Raw genomic sequence first — 19,184 nt, forward strand, 5'->3', positions numbered from 1 at the left:
ACTGGGGGAAGCAGGAAGTTCTTGGTAAGTATGAAAGTCTTTTTTTATTCACAGGTTGGTGTATATTGTGTTCGGCATTCACTGTCGAGGGTGCTGAAAGAGTTACTGCCGATCAGTTAGCTCTTTCAGCACCTTGGACAGTGACGGGCGTCGACTAGCCTCATCTCTATGATGGCGGCTGCGCGAAAATCACGCAGCCGCGCATCATACACGGATGACACACGGAGCTGCCAAGTGCCTTTTGCGCGCGCAAAACGCAGCGTTTTTTGCGCGCGCAAAACGCACACGCTCGTGTAAATGAGGCCTTAGGATGAGAACACACAATGCAGCATACGGCCGTAGCCATGCCTGCATGTGGTGGCAAATGGCCGCACAATTTTACAGTTTTTTGTTATTCTATTCGCCACAGCATGTTGGAGTGGTTTCAGCTTCCGCTCTGTGTGTTCTCACCCTTACTCCCTTCCACCTGTCCCTTGCTGCTTGCTAACATATCAACAGACTGATTACACAAACAGTAAGTAACACAAGTAGACGATCAGACTACACAGGGTAGTCTGTAACCATGGAGACATGTCTAGACAGGAGCTGTGTGCACAAAACGGTAGCGTTGCAGAATTTTCTTATCAAACAGCTGGTTCACTCTTCAGTGATGCTTAAAAATCATAATATTGTGCACTCAACACCAAGGTGCATTTCTTAATGCTTCATAACCTTATTATTATAAAAAAATGTCGTTAGTTTAGGTGTAAAATATTAGCAATTCTCATAATAATTTTCAAAACACAGCATGTTTTGAGAGCGATGACTTTCTTGTCTCAAGATATAAAAAATACATAACAGGTTAGTGAAAGACATAACACCATGAGAACAAGCTATAGAAAATATATAACAAACGGAGAAATAAATAAAACCATTTCCAACTACTGTAATCTTTCCACCAGCATTCATTTTATGTTCTCCAAAATAGAGACCAGCTATTTTATGCTGCGGAACAAATTTCCATCTCCGTAGGATATTATTAATCAAAACTATTTGCAACGTTGCCTAATAAAAACAGATGGTTGCAAGAGTGCACGTAGCCTTTTACATAATGTAGTGAAGTGAAGGCCTTTGAGCAAGGTATGCAGGTGGGAAGGGGATCTCGGGCTCACCTCCATGGGAGGGCGGCTTTCTGGGACACCCCTTACTGGACACTATCTTAGGAAATTAATACTTTTTAGGGGAATATACTGTGGATCAAGGAGCTGTATGGAGGTACCACTTGGACTTGCAATATGGTTTCGGACCTCTTTTGTATGTGCTGGAGTTCTTAGAATAATTAATTGCACTATTCGGCCATGTTCACATGGCAGATATTTTTTAAATGGAAAAAATAGATTTTTCATATGTAGATTTGGCTGAGAATCTGCGGCACAAATCCAAAGCTGACCCGCAAATTTGCACACAGATTGGCTCCGGTCAATGGGTCTAATCAGCGTGTGGCTGCCCAATGCAGTTTTCGCATGGAAATGGAGTCAAGAAGTGACATGTTACTTCTTTTTTTTTTTTACGTGATGCGGTTTTCAATTTTGCCTTGTAACATCCATGCGACGATGTATGTAAGTGATTTTAACGTGTGTTTTGGTGCTGAAGATACGTGGTTGTCGTGCCAAAATAAAATCAGCCGTGTGAACATGTGCTTAGGCTGTGTTCACACTTTGCCGTTTTATCCGCGATTTATCCCATGAACACAGCATTATGGTTTTGCAAAGCATCAGAATCCTCCTATAGAATAGTAACCAGTCTACATTGTGAAACAAGAAAGTATATGCTTTATTTCCTCTGCTTGAAAAATAATGGCAATGATGTGAAAAGTACCACCTCAGGAGAAGGTTCGCTCCGGGTTCATTGTCAACACTGTGTCTATTATATCTGTGCCAAATACACTGGGATAGAGATTCCCAGGAATTCCTGTGTCTGCGATTCAACTGCTTGCAATTATTTGGTATGGAATTACTTATGTGATTTCAAAGACGCTTTTGAAACATTTCATATGACAGGAAATTTATACTGAGGACAAACATTAAATTTTAGCATATGTTGCGTTCTGGCAAGATTTGTGGCGTTTTTTTTTTGCAGAGATTATTAAGAAAATTAAGCCAAGAAAATCACGCCAAAAATGTTGTGATTTTTTGAAAAATTGCTGCATTAAAACTGATTTTGCGGTACTGTGGTTTTTTTTACCATATTTTTGCAATAATCACAGCAAAAAACAAACAAAAAAAAAAAACCGCCAAAAACCTTCCCATGTGAATAAACCTTTACTTTGGTAGCTTTATTATGAAGCACTGTAAATCTGAAAATATGCTAAATTAATTTTAAACCCTAGTGAGTAGTACTAGAGAATAAATATGGCCCGCTGTGGGGGGAAAACAAATACTCATCCTCCATTCTCCCATGGCTCCTCTTCTGGATTTAGGCCTGATTCACATGAGCGCTGCGCATCTCGGACATGAAAAACTTCAGTTTTTCACGTCCGAGGTGTATCCGTGCTCAGCGCTGCGGGACGTGATGTCACGCATCCCCCATAGTTGAAAGTCTATGGAGTGATGCGTGAAAAGAACGGACATGTCCTATTTTCGCACGGACCCTTCACACGGTCCGTTGAAACAACGGCTGTGTGAACGGCCACATTGAATTACATAGGTCCATGGGACGGGCACTGTTTCAACGGCCGTTCCACGGACGTTCAACACGTTCGTGTGAATTAGGCCTAAGTGACGTTATCAACTGATTCCTAGATTTCCGCTACCCAACGTATTGCCACTGGAGGGAAGCAGTAGTCTGAAAGTCGCAGTGACATATTGTTCATTGCCATGACTACCACCAATATTACGATTCTAGGGTAAAAAAGATGTCAGGATGAATATAGTTATTCAGCCCTGACATTTATATGTAAAATCACATCGGAAAGTCTTTTTAATCTCCATCCAAGTAATAAAATGTACATGTCATTATGAATATTTATTTTCTCTGTCTGCACAATATTTTACCTGTTAGAACAACAATTTAGTCTCCAGAGCTGCTCTTCCTAGCCCAAACCAGATGTTTTACTTGGTGTTGCAGCCTCTGAATTCTAGGGATAATAATGGTCCCAACAGTTGGACTCTCAGCCATCAGAAATGTGTCACTTGAATGGGGCTGACCTGCAATACCAGACACAGCCCATGGACAAGCGTGGCGCTGTTTCTGGGGAAAAAAAATTATATATATATTTTTTTTACTCTAATCCTGGACAACCCTCTGTAATCTAGTTCAGGAGGATCTTTTCCCAAAATGACATAACTTCCAGAGAACGTTCTGTTTATTGAGACACCTATAAGGATATATTTCAAAATTATTCAGCACTGAATTTTAGACGTATTTAGATAAAAAAAATGTTTAAAAGGTTTTTTCCCATCAGAGACAATTATGACTTCTCCACAGGATATGTCATAAATGTCAGATTCAGGTCCCACCTCTGGGACCCTCACCTATCTCTAGAACGGGGCCCCCTAAACCCTGTTTTACTGCTGTGTTGAGGCTGAAACGTGCGATTTCCGACCATGAATTAAGGAAAGTTACGGAATTGGCTCAGCGAGCTACGCTGTTTCCATGATTCACGGTTGGAAATCAAACGATTCAGCCACTACACAGAGCAGTAGAATGGGTTTCAGGGGGCCCTGTTCTAGAGATAGGTGCGGTGGGACCCACATCTATCTGATGTTTATGACATAGCCTGTGAGCCGTTTTTTACATTCTTTTATTATTGTAGGTACAGACTACTGTAGAGTAAAGAGTAAACCCTCCCACTCCTAGCAACTCCTTTTTCACCCCACCATATTGTGTGCTGCCCTAATGCTATACACTGTGTAGCAGGGTAACTTGTAGCTTGGGATGTATGTGTGTCTCCCATCATATGGTGCTTTTGACAGGCCAAAGTTGTTTTGTCTCCCTCTTGCCTCTTTGTGCATGACACAAATAACTTCATTGACTGACACATAACTGCAATAGGAATATCCATTTTATTTTTTTTACGGGAGTTTCCTTTTAACTTTAAGAAATATGTTTTCGAATATGTAATCTTAGGGACATCATAAATGAAAGTAGAGTAACATTAAAAGAAGAGGCACATCCATCTTCCTGACAAACACCAAATGTACCAGTAAAAAGACTTGAAGAGTCACCAAGAGGATGTGTCACCTGGATTTGCAAGAAATCAAAAAGTTCAAGGTCTCCTTCATTTGTGTTTCAGAACCTTGCGTAACACATGCAATTGTTTTCAGTTTATGACAGTATTTTTAAATGTCACTGCAAAATATTATACCTTAAAGAGGCTCTGTCACCACATTATAAGTGGCCTATCTCCTACATAAGGAGATGGGCGCTGTAATGTAGGTGACAGCAGTGCTTTTTATTTAATAAAACTATCTGTTTTCACCTCTTTATTAGTGATTTTAGATTTATGCTAATGAGTTGCTTAATGCCCAAGTGGGTGTATTTTTACTTTAGACCAAGTGGGCGTTGTACAGAGGAGTGTACAATCAGTGACCAATCAGCGTCATGCACTCCTCTCCATTCATTTAGGCAGCGCATAGGGATCCTGCTAGATCCTTATGTGCTGTCTTATACTAACACATTAACAATACTGAAGTGTTTAGACAGTGAATAGACATTCCACGGGATGTCTATTCACAATCTAAAATTGCTAATAAAGTGGTGAAAACAGATAGTTTTTTTAAATAAAAAGCACTGCTGTCACCTACATTACAGCGCCCATCTCCTTATATAGGAGATAGGGCACTTATAATGTGGTAACAGAGTCTCTTTAAGTTTGCTTAAAAATATCAGTTTCGGTCTGTCACGGCCCCATCAGTGATTTCCGGGAGTCCCAGGGGTCAGACCATCACCGGTCAAGCAATGTTTGGCTCTGAGAATCTCTCGGTAAAGTTCTAGAGAAGTTCTGATTATTCTTTGGTTAAAAACGATATTTTTGTTAGGATGTATTTTAATACTGTAATATAGTATTTAATATAGTATATATTTTGTTTCAACTACTAATGTGTGAATGTTTGATGAGGTTTTCAGCCTCAGATTTCGGACACAGAACTCTTAGGTTATGTTCACATGGAGTTGCTTGCAGGCATAAAATTCTGCCTGGAAAAATCGGCTCCGGTTTTTTCATTTGACGCGTTGTTTAATGCGATTTTATTTTTATCTATGTCTTCAACAGGCAAAGGGAAAAACCGCGAGGGGTTTTCAACATGAAATGCGTCAGCGTTTTTTCCCATCTCCCTTTGGTTTCAGTGGGGTTTTTGAGGCGGAAAACGCCTCAAGATAGGGCATGTCGCTTCTTTTTCCCGTGAGCGTTGTTTTCTGCTCTCTGGAAAAAAACGCCTCCACCTCCCATTGAAAACAATGAGACGCAGTTTCGGCTGTTTTTTGCCGCGGGTTCCGCAGCAAAAAACGTGTAAAAAAAACTCTGAACATAGCATAAATCTTTCTAACCCATCAAATGTTTGTATTCAGTATTGAACACATATGCACAATTGCTCCATTAAATAGATGACTATTAAGGAGCGTATGAGCCCATGTGGAATTACTCATTAATGACGAATTGATAGCCTTTACTTTTATTAAAGAACACCTGTCCGGACATGTCTGTTTTAGTAAATCCTTGTATTCCCCATGAAATAACAATGCTGGAGCACCTTATCTTAAAAATGTACATTGTGCTGTTCCTCTTGTTACTCCTCCTGGAAATGTATGAATAAATTGACAACATGGTGTTACCATTTCCCTTGCCAATAGTGTGTGACTCTACACAGTCTAGCACTGTCCAGAGACACACCCCATTGACGAGGGAAATGATAGGACCCAGTTATCAATTTATTCATAAATTTTGAGGAATAACAGAGGAACGTAATAACACAGAGTTCCAAGAAAAGTTGCTCCAAATTTGTTGTTTTATGCCGAAATAATATGATTTATCAAATTCAACTTGATCAAGCTATTTAGTACTATAAATGAGCTGACTATACAGGTTTTTGTAAGGCTGGGTTCACACGAGCGTGGCGTTTTTGCGCACGCAAAAACGCAGCGTTTTGCGTACGCAAAAGCCACTTAACAGCTCCGTGTGGCTGCAGCATATGATGCGCGGCTGCGTTCTTTTCGCGCAGCCGCCATCATAATGACACTCCGTTTGGATGTTTGTAAACAGAAAAGCACGTGGTGCTTTTCTGTTTTCATTCATCCTTTTGACAGCTGTTGCGCGAATCACGCAGTTTGCACAGAAGTGCTTCCGTGCGGCATTGCGTTGTTTTCACGCACCCATTGACTTCAATGGGTGCGTTATTCGCGCAAAACGCACATGTCCGCACGGCTCCATAGACTAATATAGGTCCGTGCAATGCGCGTGCAAATCACGCGCGTTGCACGGACGTTTTTCCCGTTCGTCTGAATAAGGCCTAAAGCTTACACATTACCATGTTGCGGCATATTTACTGACCGCATATTATTACTAGTGAAAATGAACATTCTTCCTTTGTCTAAAAGTTTAACTTTATTTCTTCTTCAGAGAGAATGCAGAAGGCGCAAGAATCATAGTGAATGTTGATGAGAAAATAGCAAGGATTAGAAACATAAAGGTACTGTCATTCTTCCAAAGAAGCTAAATAATTGTGTAATTGTTGCTTTAGAGAACCTCTTGTTATATCCTAAATGTTAAGCTAGAAAAAGTGGTCCCCTGAGTGATTAGGAAGAGCACAGGATTCCACTAAAAATAGTGGATGCTTATTGTATTTAGTGGAAGACCTGTAATGCTTCCATGTTTAGGCTTCTGCCGCTTTTGCAAGTCCATAGCATCTGGCAGATTACATAGGTATTTTTCAACCCATTAACTAAATCCATTGTTCAACCTGACTTCCACATCATGAACCATCTAGTGGTTCGGATTGGAAATACCCTCAATGTCCCCAAGTGAGACTTTGGGGGCTATTAGAGCTCCATGACTGGAATAATTTTTTTTTGCATATCGTTATACTTTAGTACAGAAAAATAGAGATTGCTTTACAAATGTTGGGGTTCTTTTTCTCCTTTATCCCTTGTAAAAAATGAAAAAAATGCTACAATTTATTGGAAAACAAATGTAGACTTTCATTTTCACGGCATAATTCCAATAAATTCTACTAAATGCTCACTATACCCCTAGATCTATTCCTTGAGGGTGTAGTTTCCAAAATGGGATCACTTTTGGGGGGTTTTCACTGTTTTGGTCCATCAGGGGCTTTGCAAATGCAACATTGCACTCAAAAATCATTTCAGCTAAATTTTAGCTCCAAAAGCCAAATTGTAATCTTTAATTCTGCTTTACAGATTGGGCAACAATTTCCCCATTGCAATCTGGTAGCTATTATCCCACAAGATATTATTCTATTTAAAAACATATGTGGGTCTTCACTTTCCACGGTCCACCATTTTTTGCACCCTTCACAGATCACTGATCTGTACAGTTCTTCTGTCTTCAAACCCTTAGTTGATATATACTGTAAGATCTTTACAGTGCTGTCTGCAAATCTGTGCATAGTGTACTCCTACAAGAACACACAAGTGATATAGACGTTATATATATGTTTCTGACTTTTTTTTCCTAAATTTTCATTTATCCTTAATATTTTGAAACCTTTAGGGCTCATGCACCCAACAGTATTACGGCTCCATACAACCTTTGAGTTGTATGGAGCCATAATATGGCACCCATAGAAGTAGGCCTTATTGTACCTCCATACAAACCAGCAGAAAAAAAATTATCTAATGCTTAATATATTGAGCTATTTTCCACCTAAAGAGTGGCAACGTGTACATAGGGCCCTAATGTGAGCCCAAACCCCTACAGGCTGCTTTTTAATAAATAATAAGCAAATGTGAATAGTAGAAGCCCTAAACTTAAAGGGGGTTTTCTGATTTTACATAAATCAACTTAATCATTGTATAAATAAAAAGTGCTACAACTTTCTAAGATACCTTGTGTTTCAATTCGTCACCAGTTTAAAAATTGTAGTTTGCGGTCAGTGATTGAGAACACTCTTGTTTACTTTCAGAGGTTGCATTGTAGCAAACTAGCGGAGATATTTGTGCAACTATTGCTGATGTATTTACCTTGCCGAGCATTGCTTAGACTAGTAAGTAGAATTTTATGAAAAGAACCAGATTACGACACAAATCTCCCAGCTATACAATGTTGACAAAATCTCATTGCTATGCTCAGCACCTGAATAGTCAATGACATACCAGAACACAGAAAGTATTCTGGGCATATAAAGCCACGCACTCAGGCTGTAAATTATATTGCTTTATTATAAAAAAATAAATAAGGAACCTCAGTCCATAGTTATCGAAAAGAGAATTATACCCCAAGAAGAAAACTCTAAAACAGCGTGTCGGGCGTTCAGCTTTGTCTATCTCTTGCAATAGAGTCAGTACATGTAGGTAGGGATAGGTCTCTCCTTGTGAAATACATGCAAGGATCTAGGTTTAATCACACATGAACCATTTCCATGCCCCTGTGTATAATATACTGCACAGCATCTACTACACACTGAGACGCTGATTTCAGCACAGCAGTGTCTCCACGCTCCATGTCACTAACTGAGTTCTATCCCATGTGCAGTGTCTAAGTTTGACCTTGGAGACATTGGGCGTATCATCTCAGTGCCCTACCTCTATATACATACCGTATTTTCCGGACTATAAGGCGCACATAAAATGTTGAGAATTTCTCAGAAATAGAAAGTGCGCCTTATAATCCGGTGCGCCTTATATATGAACCCGACAGTAAAGAGAGGGGTTCATACAGGATCCTTTACCTCTATCGTGGGCGGCAGGGGTCGGCGGCGGCATACCACAGCACACACCATGCTCCTCCCCCCCGTGCGCCTATGAATTTATTCTTCACTTGGGTTTTTACAGTATCCATAAATGGATTGAGCATTACGGCCACCGTAATCAGGAGCCACACTGAGTGATACTTACAGCTCTGTAGGATCCTTGCAATATATCTTTGCTTTAGCGTTAACTATACCCACTACCCCAAAAAATGCCTCCTGTTAAGAGACATGCTTATGATGCAGGTTTCAAGCTTAAAGCTATAAGTTATGCAGTAGAGCATGGAAATAGGGCAGCTGCAAGAGAATTCAACATTAATGAATCCATGGTGCGTAAGTGGAGAAAACAAGAAGATGACCTCCGCCAAGTAAAGAAGACCAAACTGAGTTTCCGAGGAAACAAAGCAAGGTGGCCACAGTTGGAGGACAAAATAGAACAGTGGGTTATGGAACAGAGAAACGCATGTAGAAGCGTCTCCACTGTCTCTATTAGACTCAAAGCCACTGCTTTAGCACGTGACATGGAGATCAAGGACTTTCGAGGAGGTCCTTCATGGTGCTTTCGTTTCATGCAAAGGCGTCATCTCTCCATTCGCACCAGAACTACTGTGTGCCAGCAATTACCAAAGGATTATGAAGAGAAGCTGGCCATTTTCCGCACCTACTGCATAACCAAGATAAATGAAAAGAATATCCAGCCAGAACACATTATTAACATGGATGAGGTTCCCCTCACTTTCGATATCCCCGTAAACCGTACTGTTGAGAAAACAGGGACCAGTACGATATCTATACGTACCACAGGAAATGAGAAGTCATCTTTCACTGTAGTTCTCGCTTGTCAGGCTAATGGCCAGAAACTACCACCCATGGTAATTTTCAAGAGGAAGACTTTGCCTAAAGAAAATTTTCCTGCTGGTGTCATCATTAAGGCTAACCCAAAGGGCTGGATGGATGAGGAGAAGATGAGTGAGTGGCTGAGGGAGGTCTACGTCAAGAGACCGGGTGGCTTTTTTCACAAATCCCCATCCCTATTGGTCTGTGACTCGATGCGCGCCCACTTGACCGATACTGTCAAAGCCCAAGTGAAGAAAACTAATTCGGAGCTTGCTGTCATCCCTGGTGGATTAACCAAAGAGCTCCAGCCGCTAGATATCAGCATCAACAGGTCATTTAAAGTTAAATTGCGAGCTGCATGGGAGCATTGGATGACAGAAGGTGACCACACATTCACCAAAACAGGGAGGCAACGCCGTGCGAGTTATGCCACTATGTGCCAGTGGATCGTGGATGCCTGGAAGAATGTATCAGTCTCCAGTGTCATCCGAGCTTTCAGGAAGGCTGGAATCACCACTGAAGAGCCTAGCAGCAGCAACGAAACCGACTCGGATAATGAAGAGGAGGACCCCATGCTTGATGCCGAAATCGCCCAACTGTTCAACTCCGACACTGAAGATGACGGATTTGATGGATTTCTGGTGGAGGAATGAACTGAAAAAGTACGGTAAGGGTATGTGCACACACACTAATTACGTCCGTAATTGACGGACGTATTTCGGCCGCAAGTCCCGGACCGAACACAGTGCAAGGAGCCGGGCTCCTAGCATCATACTTATGTACGACGCTAGGAGTCCCTGCCTTGCTGCAGGACAACTGTCCCGTAGTATAATCATGTTTACAGTACGGGACAGTTGTCCTGCAGTGAGGCAGGGACTCCTAGCGTCGTACATAAGTATGATGCTAGGAGCCCGGCTCCTTGCACTGTTCGGTCCGGGACTTGCGGCCGAAATACGTCCGTCAATTACGGACGTAATTAGTGTGTGTGCACATACCCTTAACGTTTTGATTTGCAATTACAGCTGAACCAGTTGCAAGTTATTGTTAAAAAGTGTAATAAATTTTGACTTGCAGTCTGAGCAATGGTTTATTTAACGGTAATGTGCTGCGCCTTATAATCCAGTGCGCCTTATATATGAAACATGATTGCTTACAAGGCGCTCATAGAAAGTGCGCCTTATAATCCGGTGCGCCTTATAGTCCGGAAAATACGGTAGTTGTCTAGAGATGTGCAAAGAGAGGTGTCTGGAAGAAAAGGCAGATATTTATCACATGTTCTGGTCCTCTGGGGTTCTGGGGAACTTGTAGGGGGAGATGTCAGAGTTAGTGGGATGGGCGTATGAGGTGCGGATTCCAATAAACCCAATAGTGATGCTCCTGTGATATGTTGGGGATTTGGAGGGGGAACGGCTGGAATGTTTGGCCATTGCCAAAATGTTGTACCATGTGAGGAAGGGTATAGCTAAGCATTGGTTGGATGTGGAACCACCTTCGATGCAGGAAATAATTGGTATGATAAATTACAAGGTTCTGATGGAGTAGAAGATATATTCAAAGAGGGGGTCTCTTAAGAAATTTGAGAAACAATGGGCTAGGTGGATCGACCATTCTAGATTGGCATCCGCAGAACTCCTGACACTTCGCTCGTCTCTTTCAGATTAACATGGCAGGGATGGCCGAGGTGCATACTGATGGCCCAGAGGGTGGTGCTTTGGTATTGGGCAAGGCAGCTTCTCTTCAGGGGTGGAGTTGGTATATGGAGACTGGTGGGGGAGTGGCACTAGTAGATATGGAGGGGGAACTTATGTGAGATTGTTACTCTTTGTTTTGACTGTATGTATATGGTACACCTGTGATTGGGATGGGAAAGGAGATGGCCTGGAAAAGACAGTAACAGGTGTTGGCATATTGTAACCTTTTTGATATATTGACGGCTGGGGGGTTGCGGGGGGGGGGGGACAGGGAAAGGGGGAGTTTGGGATGGGGGTATTTGTTATGTCGGCAATGCCTACTGGGTCTATAATGTACTAACATTATTGCATTTATCACTGTATGATGACCTGTAATGATGTTGTTATTTGTTAAATAAACTTGAACTGATTTAAAAAAAAAAAAAGAAAAGATGTGCAAAGTGGACATTATACTATACAGTACCACTGGCCAAACTATGCTCTCAAATACAGCAGGAAGCGCTTGCAGATATTACAGCAGCGCTCGATTCTACAGTAATGCACATTATATTGCTTTCAATCATTAGAGATGCTAGGAATAAGATGAGATGCAAATAAACATATTATATAAACCTGGCAGTGCATTACATATCACTCTACCAATTTACATTGCTATGTTCTCATCACCATCATAGTGCAAGTGAATCACATATACTCTGACTACATGATGCAATTTCCCAGGCATAACAGTGATGCCAGGAACTTCGCCGGAAACTGAATGCCCAGCCAGAACGCTACTGATGCTTTGGCCGGGGACTCCGGCATTGGATGCTTTTGACATCACTGTCTATATATGGAATAGTATCGTCAGGAGCTTCCCTAGGAGCAGCGCTCTGCCCAAGTGGTTAGGGCAACGTATCCTACTGTATGTCTATACAGTGGGATATGTTGCAGCCTTTCGTCGGAGGTATACCTTGTGGTCCTCCCGACATATACCTTTGATTTACACTGCAAACGCAATATGAATAGATACAGGTCATATCCACACAAGCAATCTATATGTACAATGGTTCCATTGTCCGTGTAATGGTCTCACAGTGAGTAGATTGTTTGTAGTAGTCATTTAACCATAATGCATCAACACCTTAAAGAGATTACTCATGACCCGGTGGAACCTTCGTACTTCGGTCACATAGAAAAGGACTATAGGATGTTATCTTATTCACTCCATACAAGGCATTGTAGAAGTGCCAAGCTCTGGCTTTGCAGACAGCCCGATCGCTTCTCCAGACCCACGTGGAGGCATTGTCTTAGGTCACCAATTAGTTTCATCCACAGACAGACTTCCACAGCGGACCACAGCAAGCTAAGCTGTTTTCGATACTTGTGAGCTATGGAATCAGTGTGGCTCGCTGTGCTACCCTGTTTTCCGGAGTACCAGGCAACCTTTTAACGCGGTGGCCGGAGTCTAGCGACAGGATGGAGGTCAGGGGGCCCCGTGTGGATCTCAGAGGTGGATATGCCATAAATTTCTGGGATGGGAATACCCCTTTAATGACAGTTTGACCTCAAGCTGCCATGAATTCAACAAGTTTGTGGAAACGCTGATGATCCATTGTATGCCCGCACAAATTGAGAATGTTCCAAAGAGTATCTAGTGAAATTGAGTACTTAGCCTTCACAATTTTTAAGTGCCCTCATAAATATTTGATGGATTTGGTGTCATGTGACCATTCGAGGAAGTCAATGACTATCAGAGCTACTTGTATTACGGACTCTCCATATGAACCTCCATAATGAAGCATCTCATTTTTTTTTCCCTAAAGGATTCTGAAATTCCCCAACAGCCCTGCATTATGTTCAGATAGCAGATAAATGGATACATTTTGATACTAATATATTTGGGGATAATAATATAATATAAAAATCAGGCATTACATAGTGACAAACTAATTAAAACAAGAGTAGTGAGGGCCCTTCTCGTAAGAGTTTACAATCTATGAGGAAATTATGTAAAAAGTGCTAGATTTTAAAACCTGAAGCAGTCTGCAAAGATTTGAAAACTATATTAACAGTTTTGTTAAAATACTAAGGAGCTGTAGGCAGTTCTGGAAATACTGGAATGTGCAAGATGTCACCTCCGTAAATTTGATCCTCCATTGTTAAAGTAGAGAAGGGGTCAGCGGTCTCTTTAGCTGGCATGCAGCATTTCTGGCTTCTGAGTTTACCTTGCCATGAAATCTGATCAGAGGATTTTCTTTCTATACTACAGTGCTACTGTCTGTAATCTTAGTTCTTACAACATTTAATGTGAATGGATAATTTGTAATACATGTTAACAAATGACTTCACTTCTCTGCAATCCTGACTGACCTGACAATTTATTAGCAACCGGGCAAATTTTGTTTCTGCATGTATCCTTCTAATTCACCAGAAATATTTTAGCAGTGTCTATTGCTTCTTCCCAGCTTAGTTGCCTACATGTATTTTGAAACTTTCACTATAGGCAACTGTGTCATGTGATCTCATTCTGACTACCAAAATAGACCATGCTCTTGTGTGTAGACAGGAGGTCAGTCTCTCTTGTGTGGAGGACTTCCTGTGAACTAGAAGATTACATAAGCGCCAATCAAATCTCTCCTGTCAGCACTGAGACACCTCCCCAAAACACCCAACCCCACCCTCCTTGTACCTCTTTATGTCCCCTTATTCATATGCTATTGCTGAAGATATAATTTTTTCCCTATCTAAGGGACCAGGACTTCAGTCATAATAGGTGAGTACCTACAATGATTAGCTGCAGTTATACAGATCCCCAGAATCACACTGCCTGTCTATACTGTCTGTAAGTCCTGTGTGCATTTGTATGTATTTAAGTGTATTTGTATGAGAGGCAGCTTCACATTTCTCTACCCTTTCTCCTGCTTGTAAGAGCTGACACAAATCTATCACATGCAGGAGGGACAGGCTGAAGCTGCATCGCATGGCATGCACTGAGACTCTGCAGTGTGAGTTTGGGTACAGATGTTCTTTGTCACTGATCTATCATTTGCTGCACTTAAAAAGGGCGGCATTAGGGTTACCACATCAGAGGGGAAGAAGGAACCAAGATGGTAGACAACCCATAAATGACACATCAAATAAAATAGGTGTACACAAGGCATACACAAGATCCTCTACGCTGTTCTTTAATAATAGCCTATGCTGTGCTATAAAGGCAAGAAAAAAATGATTACTGGAGTGCTTTTTTAATATCAGGTGATTGCAGTATGACAATACCATAGCATGACTTATAAAAGTATTTAACCCCCTAGTCTACAAATTTGTTGGGATTACAAATGACACTCCAATGTCGGATTGGTTGAGGTCCCTAGACTACTGTAACTCCCAGGTTCTGCAACTTCCATAGACTTAATGGAGAGAGAAGCACAAGCCCAGCCACCTCTCCATTGATTTCAATGGTAAGGCTGGGTTCACACACCCTATTTACGGATGTAATTCGGGCGTTTTAACCTCGAATTACGTCCGAAAATACGGCACCAAAACGTCGGCAAACATCTGCCCATTCATTTGAATGGGTTTTATGATGTGCTGTGCCGACGGTCATTTTTTTTACGAACCGCTGTCAAAATACGGCGCGTAAAAAAGACGCCCGCGTCAAAGAAGTGCATGTCACTTGACACAATGGAAAAACAGCCCTAATTACATCTGTAATGGACGCTGCAAAAAACGCCTGCAACATGCCATTACGTCTGAAATTCAGGAGCTGTTTTCTCCTGAAAACAGCTCCGTAATTTCAGCCGTAATGGACGCTGCCGTGTGAACATACCCTAAAAGTGTCCGCAGATGGACGACTTATTTCAGCGAGCAGGTTCACAGAACCCTGATTCTCTTGATAGATGAAACCTATCAGACATTAATCATATCCTGTGGTTATGCCAGAAATGGTCTACCTGGGAATAACACTTTAAACAGAATGTTCCAACAATTATTAGGGTCAGTTCACAAAGAGTTTTTTCGCGCTGATTTTGACACGGAAACCACATTTGGAATCAGTGCCAAGAAACGCCCTAAATAGTCCTCCATTGATTTCAATGGGAGGCTGAAGCGTTTTTGGTTTTCCCGAGTGGATTTTGGCCACTTGTGAAAAAAAACGGGGCACGCTCGTCAGCAGGTTTATGCTGCCGTAATAACGGGCAGTATGAAATAGTGACAGGTGCCCTTACTACGCTAAACTATATATTTTTTTTAAAAAGGGGCACAATCTTTCTTCGATTGGTCTCTGCCTCTGACCTCCTATTGAAACCAATGGGAGGCAGAAAAGGAGCGGGTGTTTTTTTGTGCCTTTTTATCCCTTTAGTTTTTGCATTAGCTAAAATGGCTTAAAAAAAACTGTGGGCAAAGAACAGCACAAAAAATGCAAAATAAAAAGCGTCAAACACTGCTGCCAATTCAAATTATGCCTCAAAATTCCTGAAAGAATTTTGAGCCAGATTTTTTCTGCCTGTCAACAAACTGTGTGAGCTAGGCCTTAAAGGGAACCTGTCACCATCATTTCACCTATTGAACTTTACTCACCCCTCGCTGGTCGCTGCTGTCAAAAGTTAATTACCGTTATCCCCTCTCCTAAACTCCTCCTCCGATCTTAAATAACGGTCTGCAAACATCTTTGCTCCTTTTATGGTAATAATCCGATAGTCTCGTTCGTTCCCCTTTTTATGCCGGCCTACCGCCAAAAATCTTGGCTGAGAGAGCGCTTTGTCCGGGCCTGAAATCTAGTTACTGCACAGGCGGCGCTATGGTGTCCCGTTGTGCGCACGCACCAGAACCAGATATCGATGCGCAAGTGTGATATTTTGTGTGTGCTGGGGGGAGGCGAGGAGCTGTCAATCAAAAGTAAGCAGGCGGGGTTAACCCGGAAAGGATCGAGGAATGAAGATCTGACTCTTTTATAATCATTAGCATGCAGCACGGGAACACTAAAAAACGGAATACTAATGGTACAGAGCCGACTTAGAAGATAATTATAGCTTACATAAAAATGATTTCCAGTACATCCCTCATGACAGCACTACAGGAGGTTGCCCTATTGACCGCTGTAGGGACAGGAAGACAGAGAGGTTAAAAGGCCCCTCCCACCACCCACTTGCCAGTGTTCTTCCTGTCCCCACAGGGTGAGGAACAGAGAGACGTCGCTCCTGTATTATGCAGGAAAGAAACTCGGGCAGGGGGCAAGATCGGGGGGTCCGTTCACTCCCCCTTCTCTTCCCCCTAAAGCCCAGGCTAACACCCCTCGAACGAGGGGTCCCTTAGCTCCCACCCTGAGACACCTACCGGAGGAATCCTAGGCAGGGTTCGGGTAGTGTGTGGGGGCTGGGGATTCCCAAGCAGGCTTCGGCCTGGCCGCGGACCAGGCGGGTGCCGGAAGCTCCATAGACGTGGACGCATCGGCAGGGATCCTCGCTGCGCCGCATAGCAAGCCTCAGTCGCCGGCTGCACTCCAAGGAAAGGACGAATAGCCGACCGTAAATGACGTCGGGCTACTTCCGGTCCGCGGCCATCTTGGAAGGCGGGAAATTCAAAACGCCCGCATTTAAAGGGACACGCACAGGTATGTAGTTAGAGCTGATAACTCTAACTTGGATTATTTTTGTGGATTGCATATTGCATTGCCTGTTGCCTGTCGCGGTATGGAACTTCCTCGTCCTGATGGAACTCCAGATATGTCCCAGGGTCAGGTGAGTCTCACCCTTGGGGTAAGGGTTATGACTCCTTATGTATGTACACCATACTTTACCTACCTTCTGTTTTCTCTAGGATAAAGATTCCTCTCAGAGACAAACTGATAAAAAGAAGGTTAAAAAATGTGCGACTTGTGCAAAAAAATTGCCAGACTCACATAGGAAACAATTGTGTCAGGATTGTATTGCAAAAATACTAAAGGAGGAACAACCAACGTTCATGTCTGAACTTAGGGCTATGATTCGTGAAGAAGTGGGTCAGTCAGTAGCCTCCCTCGCCCCTCCTCAAGAAACTCCCTCCCACTCCCGGGCAAAAAGACCACGGATGGAAGTGGATCAAAAATATTGTCCTCCCTCTCAGGGGTCTGACTCGGAGCAGGAGTGTTATTACCTATCGGAGGGTGAGTTAGAAGAAGGAGAGGAACTCTTGCCTTCAACTTCTTCCACTCAAGAGAAAAAAAATTTCTTCTCTTCCGAGATGTCTGATACCTTAATTCAGGCAATACGGGAAAACCATGGATATTCCCGAAGAAGACCAACCACATACCATCCAGGATGAGATGTTTGGAGGTCTAACGGAAAAGAAAACAAAGGTTTTTCCAGTAAACGAAAATCTCAAAAGAATGGTGACAACTGAATGGGAAGATTCAGAAAAAAGGCTCTTCATTTCAAGAGATTTTAAAAACAGACTTCTCTTTGATCCAGAAGACACTAAACGTTGGGATGAGATCCCAAAAGTAGATGTCCCAGTAGCCAGGGTTGCTAAAAAAAACGCAATCCCATTTGAAGATTCCTCGCAGTTGAAGGACGCCATGGACCGAAAGGCAGACGGACTACTGAAAAGAGCGTGGGAATCTTCCTCTGATTTGATCTCGACTAATATCGCGGCCACATCAGTAGTTAGAGCAATGTTTATATGGCTAAACCAGCTAGAGACCCATTTCATGATGAAGACATCACGACAAGATCTATTAGAATCTCTACCCTTACTAAAAATGGCAACCGGATTCTTGGTAGACGCTTCAGCGGAATCTATTAGATTTGCTGCCAGGAATGGGGCTCTCTCAAATGCTGCTAGAAGAGCATTATGGCTCAAAATGTGGTCAGGAGATACGAAGTCCAAGAACAAATTGTGTTCTATCCCGTTTACAGGGTCTCTGATATTCGGTCCTCTCCTCGATAACATGCTGGAGAATGCAGCAGATAGGAAAAAGGGGTTTCCTGGAGAGAAACCAAAAAAAACCCCTCAGTTTGGGAGGTTTCACCAACAGAGGGATCCTACCTTACAGAACTACAGCGGGAAAGGGAAGTCCGGTCGCTGGAGTTACCCCAAAGGAAAAAGGGGTCGAGGATATCTCCTTAACCCAAATAATTCATTCCAGCCCTCAAAGCAATGACGCCAAGAGCATAGGAGGAAGACTCCTACAATTTTATCCCAAATGGTCGAGAATAATCCAGAACCCCTGGGTTCTAAAGATCATAGAAGAAGGGTACAAAATAGAATTTTCCTCCATTCCTCCAGAGAAATTTCTAATAACCCAGTACCAAACAAAAGACCTTCATCAGATCCTTATCCAGGACGTCCAGAAACTACTCAAATTGAGAGCCATTTCTCCAGTTCCCCACAACGAAATATGCAAAGGCCACTATTCAAAAATCTTCTTAGTCAAAAAACCAAACCGTTCCTACAGGACAATAATCAACCTGAAGGTCCTAAACAAATGGGTGAAATATCGAAAATTCAAGATGGAGTCTATCAGATCGACTATTCCTCTAATAAGGGAAGAGGCATCAATGTGTACAATCGATTTAAAGGATGCGTATTATCACGTTCCTATTCACCCCACGTACCAGAGATTCCTCAGATTCGCAATTCACGACGGTCCTTCCATTCTCCACTTCCAGTTCGTCTGCCTCCCCTTCGGCATTTCCTCCGCCCCCAGAATTTTTACAAAAATTATGGCAGAGATCATGGCATTCATAAGAAGTCAGGGTATAGTAATTATACCATATCTAGACGACTTCTTGTTGACGGC

The 19,184-nt window shown here is 42.4% G+C and overlaps 1 protein-coding gene across 1 annotated transcript in view; it reads left to right on the forward strand.

Moving 5' to 3' along the window:
• Positions 1-19,184, forward strand: part of STARD9 (StAR related lipid transfer domain containing 9) — a 174,760-nt gene that overhangs the window by 19,757 nt on the left and 135,819 nt on the right. Inside the window, exon 2 of the mRNA XM_075844676.1 lies at positions 6,596-6,665. Coding sequence (XP_075700791.1) covers positions 6,596-6,665 — 70 coding nt within the window. The remainder of the gene's footprint in view (positions 1-6,595; positions 6,666-19,184) is intronic.

This window comes from Rhinoderma darwinii, chromosome 12 (assembly GCF_050947455.1).
Source record: "Rhinoderma darwinii isolate aRhiDar2 chromosome 12, aRhiDar2.hap1, whole genome shotgun sequence".
NCBI lineage: Eukaryota > Metazoa > Chordata > Amphibia > Anura > Rhinodermatidae > Rhinoderma > Rhinoderma darwinii.